We start from the raw sequence: 14,493 nt of genomic DNA on the forward strand, positions 1-14,493 counted from the left end.
AGGGGGAGAGAGAGAGCAAAAGAGAGGGGGGAGAGCGCAAAAGAGAGGGAGAGAGCACGCAAAAGAGGGGGGGAGGGAGAGAGCACAAAAGAGAGAGAGAACTCAAAAGAGAGGGGGGAGAGAGAGAGTGTAAAAGAGAGGGGGAGAGAGAGCGCAAAAGAGAGGGGGGGAGAGAGAGAGCAAAAGAGAGGGGAGAGAGGGAGGAGAGAGAGAGCAGAAGAGAGGTGGAGCGAGAGAGAGCACAAAAGAGAGAGGGAGAGAGTGCAACAGAGAGGGTGAGATAGAGCAAAAGAGAGGAGGGAGAGAGAGAGCAAAAGAGAGGAGGGAGAGAGAGAGCAAAATAGAGGGGGGAGAGAGAGAGCAAAAGAGGGGGAGAGAGAGAGAGCAAAAGAGAGGTGGAGCGAGAGAGAGCACAAAAGAGAGGGGGAGAGAGCGCAAATGAGAGGGGGAGAGAGCGCAAATGAGAGGGGAAGAGAGAGCAAAAGAGAGGAGGGGGAGAGAGAGAGCAAAAGAGAGGGGGAGAGAGAGAGCAAAAGAGAGGGGGGGAGAGAGCAAAAGAGAGGTTGAGCGAGAGAGAGCACAAAAGAGAGGGGAGAGAGCGCAAACGAGAGGGGGAGAGAGCACAAAAGAGAGGGGGAGAGAGAGCAAGGGGTGGGACTGCTGCCTGTACTGCAAAAAATGGCCCGTGTGAATGGGCTTAAGGACTAGTTGTTTTATATATGAAAGAACCAAAGAATGATATATAGAATTAACAGCATTTAAACATTATTTTCCTGAACTAAAAAATTGTTACAGATTATCAGTGATTCAATAGATATGTGAAAGAATGAATGTTAGACTATGTTTAACATTAGTCTCAAGTAATGGTTACATCCTGTTAATTTGAATAGTGAGATAGATAGTAATGTATTCTAGATCTGGAACACTTACAGAAACGTGTTTCTTTTCATGCGAAATATAGATGAACCCACCTTGGAACTGATGAAAACCCCACGCTGTTCTCTTCCGGACCTCTCACAATCAGAAGCCACCAGGCGGAAACGAAGTGTGCAGCCCTTGACAAAGTGGGCTAAAAGAAATCTATCTTGGAGGTACATATTTTATGTATTTTATTTTATGTCATAAAATGGGGCAGTTAACAGACTTAAAGGGACATGAAACACACAATTTCTATTTCTTGGTTCTGATAGAGAATACAATTGTAAACAACATTCCAATGATCTATTACCTAATTTGCTTAGTTCTTTCGGTCTTCTTGGTTGAAAACCATACCTAGGTAAGCTTAGGAGCTGGGAGCTAGTTGCTGATTGGTGGCTACACATATATGCCTCTTGTCCTTGCCTTTACCTATGTGTTCATCTAGCTCCCAGTAGTGCATTGCTACTCATTCAACAAAGGATACCAAGATAATCAAGCAAAATTGATGATAGAAATAAATTGGAAAGTCATTTTAAATTGTGTTCTCTATCTGAATCACTTGTTCAAAAATGATTTGATGTTTCAAGGTTGCACTGATTCCATAACTTTTCTTATGTTTATATGTTTATATTTAATTCTTAGGAAATACACTTTGGAGGTCAGTTAAATAAACATAATAGTATTTTTATACACAGGTGTCATATATCAGCAGATAAGCAATGCTTTGCAAAAGATCTGCATACAAAACTAATATTTTGAAAAAACATTGTTTAGCAATCCATGGACATACCCCTTGAAAAGCTTCTTTGGAGGAGCTCTTCCTTTTCTGTGGTCAGTTTAATAGCAGAAAGTGTCAGCAAATAAATAAAGTAAATTACAAAATGCAAAGTGACCATAGTTAAAGGGACATAAAACCCCAAAAATTATTTCATGATAGATAGAACATACAATGTTAAGCAACTTTGCAATTTACTTCTAGTATCAAATTTTCTTCAGGAGTGTGCACCTATATGGTGGCAGTTTTGCTACAACGTTCTACATTAACAAGACCACTATTTGGCAGCACTACGTCCTGTCATGTAGTACTCCAGATATGTGTACGCTACCTATCTAGATATATCTTTAACAAAGAAAAAGATGAGTAAATTTGATAATAGAAGAAAATTGGAAACTTTTTTAAAATTGTATGTCTGAAAAACAAAAAAAATGGGGTTCATGTCCCTTTAAAGGGGAAAAAGTGCAATAAGAAAATAGTCTCATTCATTAATTACACTTTTAAGTTTTTTTAAAGGGAATATCTTTTAGTTTTGACCAATAGAACTAGAATGTGTTAAATGGCACTTTTTTAAAAAATTGTAACATATTTCATTATTTAAAGAAGATGGAAAACTGTTTAGCTTTGCTAAATGTTGATATTAAATTAACAGATAGATTACAAGTGGAGCACTAATTTATTGCGCGCCTACAAACGGGCAAATTCGCCCATTTGCGGGTGCACAATAAATAACCAACCATTACAAGTGGCTGGTTATTGCTACTGCGAGCTTGCGGTAGCAATTAGCACTCAGAAAATTAACCAGAGATCAGATATCTGGTTAATTTTCTAAAAGTGCCCCAAATGCCCCCTAGAATAAGGCAGTTTTTAGGGGTTAAATGTGGTTGGTGTGGGCGTTAGAAAACAAAATCAGCACTGAAAAGTGCCTTTACATTGCGGTCTATAGGAACTGTGTGTTTCCTGTAAATATATATGTATATGCTTATATACAGATATATTTATGTGTTAATATGTGTATAATTTGCTGCACATTGTTGCGTGACTTACCCCCTTCGCTTAGATTCTGTACCGTGTCTGACGGCATCGGAACGAAGCTCCCATTGGAGCCTATGGAAGCACGTTCTGTGGGCGCTTTGCTTCCATGCAATGCAAATGCGAGGACGCGTTTCCATTGCACCTAACATTTGCGTGCGCTGGTATTACTCAGTTCAGTGCAAATATCGCTTTCGCTGAAGCGATATTTTTGCCCTCAACTTCTAATCTGCCCTAAATGTTTTTACACCAATGTCAGCAGTTTTTATATTTAAAGGGACACTAAACCGCAAATTTCTATTTCATGATTCGGATAGAGCATGCAATTTTAAGCAACTGTCTAATTTACTCCTATTATCAATTTTTCTTCATTCTCTTGCTATCTTTATTTGAAAATCAAGAATGTAAGTTTAGAAGCCAGCCCATTTTTGGTTCATAACCTGGGTTGACCTTGCTGATTGGACTGCACCAATTAACAAGTGTTGTCCATGGTTCTGAATCAAAAATTGGCTGACTCCTTACCTTAGATGCCTTCTTTTTCAAATAAAGATAGCAAGAGAACAAAGAAAAAATAATAATAGGAGTAAATTAGAAAGTTGCTAAAAAATTGCATGCTCTATCTGAATCGTGAAAGAAAAAAATTGGTTTTAGTGTCCCTTTAATTTCACAGTTTTTCCACACCTTTTCTTTTAAATTTGGTACAAGTTCAAAGCTAAAGCTGTTTTTACCTGAGTTTTTTAAACTTTTTAAAATTGTTTGAACATAGCACTAGCTTTACAGGTACCATAAGAGTTTTCCACTTGCACTTCTTTTTGGCTATTTGAACTCTTTGGGGCCGAATTATCAAGCTACAAATGGAGCTTGATGCCCCTTGTTTCCGTAGACCCTTCAGGCTCGCTGGAAAAAGCAGTTATGAAGCAGAGGTCTAAAGACCGCTGCGCCATAACTTGTTCGCCTGCTCTGAGGCGGCAGACAGAAATCAACCCGATCAAATACGATCAGGTTGATTGACACCCCCTGCTAGCGGCTGATTGGCCACAAATCTGCAGGGGGCAGTATTGCACAAGCAGCTCACAAGAACTGCTTGTGCAATGATAAATGCCGACAGCGTTTGCTGTCGGCATTTATTGATGTGCAGCGGACATGATACGCTACATTGTATCATGTCCACTTGCACTTTGATAAATATGCCCCTTTGTGTCAATCCTGATGACAGTAATTTGGCTTTAGAATGCATTAAAAACTTGCTCTATGACATGCTTAACTCTGTGGTTGGTAAAATAGGATGTATGGTTAAAGGGACACACACACAAAAAACGCTGAAGAAGAGGCATCAGCATTGCACTCTCCTTTATGTCTAGGGCAAATAGGTTTCCTCGAGATTGGCTTACTGGGTGTTTCACTTGGAAAAATCTGCAGGGCTTTCATCAGGATATGTTAAAAAAAGACTCACAGTGTCTAAAATACACACACACAAACACATAAATATATATATATATATATATATATATATATATATATATATATATATATATGTGATATTCTAAGGCATCTATGCCTTATTTTAGTGTTCCTTTAAGTACATAGCATTGCCTATACCACCTTACTGCTTTCTTCCATTGTTTTGTTCTTCATCTGTCAGTTTACCACTCTACTACCCAAGTCATATTTCATATAATGCACAGAACTGCTTCAGATTAGGCTTATTATACATAGGTTGTCATTTTCCTCTCTTTACTTTTTAAGTTTTAAGAGTAAAATGTGATTATGTGTTTTGGAGCTAAAAGCAATGTTCTTTCATACTATGAAGCCATCAGTTTTGAGCAATGAAAAATATTGGGATCATTAGAGGTTTATTATATAGAGATTGAGGTGGATAAGTATTATGTGGTTGTTGTACTTTGATTTTCCAAAGAATAGCTACAAAAGTTCTGTTATTTTATTTAGTGACCATCATCCTTAGGAAGATAATACTACACATACAGTTTTTGTAGCAGACATGTCAGAGGTTTTACAACCCCCAGTGTTTTCTGTTGAAACATTTATGTGAGGCCAAGTATGATCTGTAAGTTTGGATAATTTTCCTTAGGAGCAGTAATCACATTTTTGTGGTTCAAATGGTTGCTCCTCATGATTTTAAGTTATTTATTACCAGTCAACCCAATGCCCCACAGGAGTGGTACTGAGTGTGTTATCAGTATTTATACTACACAGTACATATCATTTACAGTACATATAAGAGGTTCTTTCATATCCAATTGAAACCATTACTATATACTAAAACTCTATAAATGTCCAATCTATAGTCTGTGGAATTCTAGCAACTTCCATAAATAAGAAAAACAGTAGAGCATTGACCACAGAATTGTTAGCTGCTTTCCAACTGTAGCAGTTCTATGCTACTCACACACAGGAGTTTATCTATGTGTTTAACCCCTTTGAAGGAGTTTCAACAATTAGAATGTGTGTTTTTTTTTCACTACAGTTTGTCTAATTAATCATTTTTAAATTTTTTATATAGCCGTGCAAGGTAAAGATTTTTTATTTTTTGATTATTGTACTGCTTAGCACCCTGGCTTGCTGCATTATATGCAGCCATTTACACTGTGAATCTAGGGAATTTCAATTGTTTCTTTTTTAAAACATTTATTGAATAGTCAACTATAAAGACATTTATATTGAAACTAATACATAACTAGACATTAAAAAAAGGTAGCATTACATTTTAAGTAAATTTAAAAATGTAAAACCAAATACCAAATGCCTGCTGTATGTCTAAACATCAGATCTTAACAAGATGCATGCCCCAGCAACTACTTAATGTCTAATGTATGCCTAGACATAGGCATCTCCTTGTAATGGCAGCCCCTATGTACCACACAGGTATAATCATCCCTTTCATTATTGTGATGATCATGTATTGCCACTATATTGTTATATGTAAATGTTCACAAATCAGTGAATACTTTACTTTATCATTAGTAGACCTTTGGCTCTGGCAAGTAGCCCCTCTACTTTTGTTGTTTGCACAATAAATGATCCCTGGAGGTGCTAATGTGCCCAAATTTCAGATCTTCAACCATATGCATGTCCCAGAAACCCATTTATGCCTTCTTTATGCCCACATTTCTGACCACATGCATATCCCTAGCAATCCATTGATTCTTGTTCTATGCCTTGGCATCAACCTGATACATGTACCAGCAATCCCTTTAAACCCCAGACATCTGACTTCAGACCATATGCATGCCCCAAGAAACCCCTTTATGCAATCTGTATGCTCAAATATTAGACATCAAATAGACACTTACAATTGCAAGCTCTATCTGAATCATGAAAGAAAAATTTGGGTTCAGTATCCCTTTAACAGAGATCATCTGGAGTTGCCATACTCCTTGTTCAGAGGAGGATTGCTAGATATTTCAAGACTGGGACAGCCTTTTTAGGTAGGATCAGGCTTACAGGAATGTTCTCCCCTGTGAAAGACACAATTGGGCTAAAGAAACTGCTCCCAGGTGGTGACCTGCCAAAGAACAAGCTACTGTTGCTGGCTGAGTGCTTCTCTCTCTGTGTATACAGAATATTAAACATTCAGCCATTCATATATTCATATAGTTATATAGAATAATCCAAAATGTTACGAGCCAGAAGTAGATTTTAAGTAACTGTGACTTCCGGGCTAATGGGAGTTATTTCCATTTTGTCTGTAAAGCAGAGTCTGTCAGTAGCATAAAGCTTTGTATTATAAAGAGTATCATAAACAAGTACTGCTGGTTTTTACTATATCATTCACACCTGACCAGCAAGAGATATTTAATACATGTATTTCATTTCGAATACATATTAATCGATTTCTCTTCGTTTGAATGCCAGGTGGAAGTTAACTGATATAAAATCATAGAGTCGTTTGGAAAAAAAAGTGTTAATCATTGAAGCTACCCAAGCTCAGCATCTGAAGCCATCTAAAAGCAACATATATATTTAATTTTGGTCTGTGTGTGACATGAGTGCCATCTAGAGTCATGGACAATAAATACCGTATAGCTCTCAAAATGTCTTATACAAGAATGATCACAGTTTAAGGAAACAGAAATGTCAGAAAATGATCCTGAGATATCTCAAAAAGGACAAGGAAATGTCAATCTTGAAATGGATGTAGAAAACAGCTTATCTCTACTGCAAAATAGAAATATTAAAACAATCTTTAGTTTACACATTTAATACCAGAAAAGAGCATTCAAATAGTCAGATCATTTGAATTCCTTACCTTAAATAAGGATTCCATCTTCAGGTGCACAGTGACCTCAGTACCTGCCCTGGTTTGTACTTAAACAAAGGTTAATCTGGGCCAGATTACAAGTGGATCGCTAAATATCGTTTTCGCTATATTTGAGCTCCAGTGTGTTATACCAGCAGACGCTGGTATTACAAATTTACAGCAATGCGAAGGCGACCACACGTTCGCATTGCTGGGAAGCATTGCGCTCACAAGAATGCGCTTCCATGGGAGCCTCGTTCTTATCCCGTGAGAGATGGCATCAGAACTTCAGCGAAGTGAAGAGGTTAAGTAGCGCAGTGATGGCAGCAATTTTAAATATATATGTATATACATACTGTATATATTTATGTGTTAATATAATTATATACACATATTAACACATAAATATATATATGTATATAAGCATATACATATATTTTTACAGGGAACACACAGTTCCCATAGACCGCAATGTAAAGGCACTTACCTGCCAACTTTAGCCCCAAAATACTGCCTAGTGCAATAATTTTATTAAAAAAATAAAGATGTTGCTATCTTTTGGCTAGATTTAGAGTTTTGTCGGTAACAACCCGCGTATCTAACGCTGGCTTTTTTCTGGCCGCACCTTTAAAATAACTCTGGTATTGAGAGTCCACAGAATGGCTGCGTTAGGCTCCAAAAAAGGAGCGTAGAGCATATTTAACGCCACTGCAACTCTCGATACCAGAGTTGCTTACGGACGCAGCCAGCCTCAAAAACGTGCTCGTGCACGATTCCCCCATAGGAAACAATGGGGCTGTTTGAGCTGAAAAAAACCTAACACCTGCAAAAAAGCCGCGTTCAGCTCCTAACGCAGCCCCATTGTTTGCTATGGGGAAACACTTCCTACGTCTGCACCTAACACCCTAACATGTACCCCGAGTCTAAACACCCCTAGCCTTACACTTATTAACCCCTAATCTGCCGCCCCCGCTATCGCTGACCCCTGCATATTATTATTAACCCCTAATCTGCCGCTCCGTAAACCGTCGCTACTTACATTATCCCTATGTACCCCTAATCTGCTGCCCCTAACACCGCCGACCCCTATATTATATTTATTAACCCGTAATCTGCCCCCCACAACGTCGCCTCCACCTGCCTACACTTATTAACCCCTAATCTGCCGAGCGGACCGCACCGCTATTATTATAAAGTTATTAACCCCTAATCCGCCTCACTAACCCTATAATAAATAGTATTAACCCCTAATCTGCCCTCCCTAACATCGCTGACACCTAACTTCAATTATTAACCCCTAATCTGCCGACCTAATCTCGCCGCTATTCTAATAAATGTATTAACCCCTAAGGCTAAGTCTAACCCTAACACTAACACCCCCCTAAATTAAATATAATTTTAATCTAACGAAATTAATTAACTCTTATTAAATAAATTATTTAAAGCTAAATACTTACCTGTAAAATAAATCCTAATATAGCTACAATATAAATTATTATTATATTATAGCTATTTTAGGATTTATATTTATTTTACAGGTAACTGTATTTATTTTAACCAGGTACAATAGCTATTAAATAGTTAAGAACAATTTAATAGCTAAAATAGTTAAAATAATTACAACTTTACCTGTAAAATAAATCCTAACCTAAGTTACAATTAAACCTAACACTACACTATCAATAAATTAATTAAATAAAATACCTATAATTATCTACAATTAAACCTAACACTACACTATCAATAAATAAATGAAATACAATTCCTACAAATAAATACAATGAAATAAACTAACTAAAGTACTAACTAAAGTAGAGTAGGTGGCGGCTCTTTGCGGTCGGCAGATTAGGGGTTAATTATTGTAGGTAGCTGGCGGCGACGTTGTGGGGGGCAGGTTAGGGGTTAATAAATATAATATAGGGGTCGGCGGTGTTAGGGGCAGCAGATTAGGGGTACATAAGTATAATGTAGGTGGCAGTCGGCAGATTAGGGGTTAAAAAAATGTAATCGAGTGGCGGCGATGTGGGGGGACCTCGGTTTAGGGGTACATAGGTAGTTTATGGGTGTTAGTGTACTTTAGAGCACAGTAGTTAAGAGCTTTATGAACCGGCGTTAGCCTAGAAAGCTCTTAACTACTGACTTTTTTCTGCTGCTGGAGTTTTGTCGATAGATTTCTAACGCTCACTTCAGACACGACTCTAAATACCGGAGTTAGAAAGATCCCATTGAAAAGATAGGATACGCAATTGACGTAAGGGAATCTGCGGTATGGAAAAGTCGCGGCTGAAAAGTGAGCGTTAGACCCTTTTTTGAATGACTCCAAATACCGGCGGTAGCCTAAAACCAGCGTTAGGAGCCTCTAACGCTGGTTTTCACGGCTACCGCCAAACTCCAAATCTAGGCCTTTATTTGTTAATGAAATACACTAGACTGTATTTTAGGGCCATTTAGGGCACATTTATTAAATTAACCAGAGATTTGATCCGTGGTTAATTTTATATGCGCTAATTGCTATTCTAAAAACCTATACTAACACTAAACTACAGCAATAGCCTTTAAAAAGGGCTTTTTGAAGGGCAATGCCCTAAAGTGACTTAGCTCTTTTTCAAGGAAACAAAACCCTGACACCATCCTATTGGCTGATTTTCAAATTCAAATCAGCCAATAGAAAAAAAGTTATATAAAGGGGGTACTTTGCATTCAAAATTCAGTGTGTGACTGGTGACCGCATGAAGAGGACATCGAAGACCGAAGATAAGAAGATGGATTAAGACTGAAGACTGCCACCAGAAACCACTGCCAGGATGAAGATAGAAGACTGCCGCGAGTTGAAGATAGAAGACCACCTCTGGGATGAAGATAGAGCGCCGTCGCCAAGATTCAACTTTGGTGAGTACCATCTTTGGAGCTTAATTGGGGGGGGGGGTTGGTTTTTTTGGGCAAAAAAAGAGATAAATGCCCTTCTAAGGGCAATGCCAAGCCGAATTCCCTTTTCAGGACAATTTTAAGAGCAGGTTTTTTTTAGCTAGCCTTTTTTTTGGTAGGGTGGGGGGGGGTTACTTGTAGAATGTTGTGCGGGGGTTTCTTTGAAAAAGAGCTTTATGGCAATGCCCTACAAAAAGCAATTTTAAGGGCCATTGCTATAGTTTAGTGTTAGTATAGGTTTTTTATTTTAGGGTGGGTTTTTTTAAGTGGAGTTTTTTAATAGGCTTGACTGTTTTTTTATTTTTGATAATTTGTTTGTTTTCCTCTGTAATGGTAGCTTTTTTCTGTAACAATAGGTTATTTTATTTTTCAGGTAAGGTTAAGGGACGCTGAACCCAAACATTTTCTTTCGTGATTCAGATAGAGCATGACATTTTAAGCAACTTTCTAATTTACTCCTATTATCAAATTTTCTTCATTCTCTTGGTATCTTAATTTGAAATGCAAGAATGTAAGATTAGATGCCAGCCCATTTTTGGTGAACAACCTGGGTTGTCCTTGCTGATTGGTGGATACATTCATCCACCAATAAAAAAGTGCTGTCCAGAGTTCTGAATAAAAAAAAAGCTTAGATGCCTTCTTTTTCAAATAAAGATAGCAAGAGAACGAAGAAAAATTGATAATAGGAGTAAATTAGAAAGTTTCTTAAAATTGCATGCTCTATCTGAATTATGAAAGAAAAAAATTGGGTTCAGTGTCCCTTTAGGGTTTCTCTTTTTTAAGGTAACGTTTGTTTGTTTTTAAGGTAAGGTTAGTTTTTTTTTGTTTTTTTTTAAGGTAAGTTTTTTTTGTAAGGTTAGGTTTTTTTAAGGTAACTTGGGGGAGTTAGGCTAGGAGGGTTAGCTGGTTAGGGGGTTTAGATGTGGGGGTGTGGTGTTTTAGGTGTTAATAGAGTAGTGGGGTATTTTGTGATGTGGGAGTGTGGTGTTTTAGGGGTTAATAGAGTAGTGGAATATTTTGCAATGTGGGGGGTGGCGGTTTAGGTTTTAGTCAAGTAAAGGGGACTTTGCGGGGGGCTATGTGGCCGTTTAGGGGTTAATAGAGTAAATGGGACTTTGTGGTTGTCTATGGGGCAGTTTAGGGGTTATTAGAGTAGGATCTTATGATAATACGGGTTAGTGAGCGAGTAGGGTGTTTTTTCACTTTTTTTTCTCCATTGACTTCTATAGTGGAATAAGTTATCTCACTCGCAATAGTGTAAGTTCAGCTTTTTGCGCTTGTCGGTTTGGTTGGTGCTAAATTGATAACATTTTACTTTCAACTCGTAATACCAGCACAACCCGACGAGTGCAAAAGGTTTACTTCTAGCGCAGTTACTACTCTAACGAAAGCGGTAATTAGCAATCCACTTGTAATCTAGCCTTAAATATCTTATAGGGAATTTAAATTTTGAATTTAATGACCCTTTAGTTTCTGCTTTTTTACATTTATTATTTAAAATGTGTGTCTACAATATTCTGTAAATGCCACAAAAACTAGTAACTTGTCGAGTAATATTTTAATGAAGTTGCCAGTGTATACTCATAGATTAAGAAATAATATCCACTTCTTTGTTTTCTGAGGTTAAAAAAGGATTAAAATAACATTCAATACTAAAATATATTTATCACTGTCTATATCAAGATAAAAAATGTCTTATTATATTAATGTTCAGAACAATCCTTTTACAGTGGGTATGACAGGACACATCAAACACTCCCAAGGAGTTATAAAAAGATGAACACAGGAATATGCTTTGTATTTGCAGTAAATAAGCAGCAAATCTCATCAAATGATTTGACTCTAAATTATAGCAATAGAAAGGGGAAAGTAACAACAATACAGACTTCAAATACGAAACACAATTTATTAGAACACTATTAGAAAAAAAACAATTATTGTTTGGTTTTCATGTTGCTTTCACTGCATTGACTTTGCCAATACTTTGCACTGACAGCAGGAATTCAATCCGCTGCAAAGCACAAATTTCTAGCAGATTTTTACAGGATTTTAGGATCATAATGCAGCCAGTTTATTCTCTAGAAAATCATATTCTGTATTTTTATGATGATAATGTATAACAATCAATTTATTTTGAGAAGTGCTGATTAGTTTTAGGAAGGTATTTGTAAATGTATAATATTTTAATTATATATAGAAATAGCTCAAATAAATGATCATATATGCAAATAGGTTATTGTGTTTTAGTGCATAGCACCCCCCTTTTAGATAGTTTAAGTAGGGACTATGGGACTATAATGAAACAAAAGGAATTTGATTTAAAAAAAAAAAAAACAGTGTGTCTTTTTCTTAATGCAAAAATGAAATGCAGGGATCTTATGGGGTGGGCTAAACCGGTGGATCTATACAATCAATTTGCATGATCAATACTCCAGTTAGCTGCTTACTAGGAATAGTTTAGTCAAAATTCAACTTTTAGGATTCACATAGAGCATACAATTTTAAGCAATTTTCTAATTTACTGCTATTATCAAATTTTCTTTGTTCTCTTGGTATCTTTATTTAAATGTAAGCTTAGGAGCTGGCCCATTTTGGTTCAGCACCTGGGTAGCACTTGCTGATTGGTGGCTACATTTAGACACCTATCAGAAAGTGCTACCCAGGTGCTGAATCAAAAATGGGCCGGCTCCTATGCTTACATTCTTGCTTTTTCAAATAAAAATACCAAGAGAACGAAGACAAATTGATAATAGTAGTAATTAGAAAGTTGTTTAAAATTGCATGCTCTATCTGAATCATGAACGTTTATGATTGTTACTGTACTTTGTAATGTATTTTTGATGTGTTATGTCACACTTTTTTATTTCGCAAAACAGTTAACCAGAGCTCTGAAGTTGAAGTAATTATTCTAGCGATCGCTCAAGCGATCGCATTTACTTTCATCTCGTTAAATGAGCGGTAACCACTTATTGCTCGGCGCAAACATTTGCGCTCCGCTTGTTATCTGGCCCTTACTATGTTAAAAGTATTTTTTTAATCCATTAACAAAACCTTGTCTTCCATTTTGATGAGATTTTCATCTCACATCAAGACTATTTTTAAGCAAAAAAAGATTTAATGGAAAATACTTAAAGGGCCAGTACACTCAAGGATGTTAGTTATGTAACACCAGTAGCACAGTTTAACCAAGTATAGTAGGTAAATAAACATATTTATTAGATTAATAAAACTTTTTTTTTTACCTTATTTTCTGTTTTTCCTAATCGTGAAGAGTGACGATCTAGGAACACCCAGACAAAAGGGCTGGGTTACACAGAGGACCAATCAGCATTCGCTATTTAAAAATATGCAAACGTCACGCTCCTTTAATGTCAACCACAGTGGGCGCTCAAGCGAATACACAGGTTTGTTATGTAGTGCTAGTGACTTTGCTATGCAACTGTCAGCTGCTGGAGATAGGACAGTGACTCATGTGCATAGAGTAACATAGGGTCTGACAGCTATGTACGGCTTTATCTCACTCACTGTGTGTATCTATAATAATGGGACCCCCAGTTCCTGGTGCCTATAAAATGTATTAGCTGTAGGAGATACACATATACATATTAGTGCACAGTACATCAGCTTTATCAGACCCTTTGTTATCCCATTCACATGAGTCACTAAAGCTCCCTTGTTTTTGCACTGTGCAGTGAGTGATTAGGCTGTACAGCGTAACACAGGGTCAGAAGGAGCTGGAGAGGCTGGGGGCACCAGTGATTATCGTTCTTTGTACCGGTGGTTCACCTTCCTGCCCTGAGTCAATCTCCTTTGTGCGCTTTATATACTAGAGTAGCCTGCCCAATGTGCAGTGCAATTGGCATGCACCAGTATGGAGAAATAAAAAATCTACTCCCCCAATGAACACGGACACGCAATTGCTGTGACGTCATCTTGGGGGCTGGAGCATTTACCCTGCACAGAAGGGACTGTGCTCGAGTGGCCGCACGGCCAGAAAATATCGAAATGGGTATTGTTAGCAGCCCAAAAAAGCGGAAGATTGCAAAAATATTTTATTCAGTTACAAAACGAATTCTAAAATAAGCAACACAGACCTAGGTTTACTTTAGCTTGATAAATACAATAAAATTAGTTCTTAATTTGGGTAAACTGTCCCTTTAACTACTGATAACAATGATGCAACTGCAGAGAGAAGCCCCCCATTCCTAGAGAGGAGAAAATGTGTGTATGAAATAAGATATTAAGAATATAATTGCTTAACGACATTTCTCAATGTTGTGGTCATGATTTTCATTTTTCTCACATTCCCTGCAGATCTCATTAGCTATTAAACACATATGTAAATGTTTTTCCTGCCCACTACTGAGGGACTATACAATAGTGCTAAATATAGGTTTATTGAATCTACACCATATATTAATATATTCATCTAAAATGGCATATGTGGCTATTTCATAGTGTATTGTACATTTGCAAGATATTAGATTTATTCCAAATTGTCTTGTAGTATACGTGTTGAATTTGATATGTCCATTTTGTTGACAAAATAAAGTGCAAAACCCGTGGTTGGGAGGATTGTGATTGC

The 14,493-nt window shown here is 37.2% G+C and overlaps 1 protein-coding gene across 1 annotated transcript in view; it reads left to right on the top strand.

The window, feature by feature from the left end:
• Window positions 1–14,493, top strand: part of MMP17 (matrix metallopeptidase 17) — a 334,644-nt gene that overhangs the window by 234,394 nt on the left and 85,757 nt on the right. Inside the window, exon 3 of the mRNA XM_053701866.1 lies at window positions 962–1,091. Coding sequence (XP_053557841.1) covers window positions 962–1,091 — 130 coding nt within the window. The remainder of the gene's footprint in view (window positions 1–961; window positions 1,092–14,493) is intronic.

Source organism: Bombina bombina, chromosome 2 (assembly GCF_027579735.1).
Source record: "Bombina bombina isolate aBomBom1 chromosome 2, aBomBom1.pri, whole genome shotgun sequence".
Classification (NCBI taxonomy): domain Eukaryota; kingdom Metazoa; phylum Chordata; class Amphibia; order Anura; family Bombinatoridae; genus Bombina; species Bombina bombina.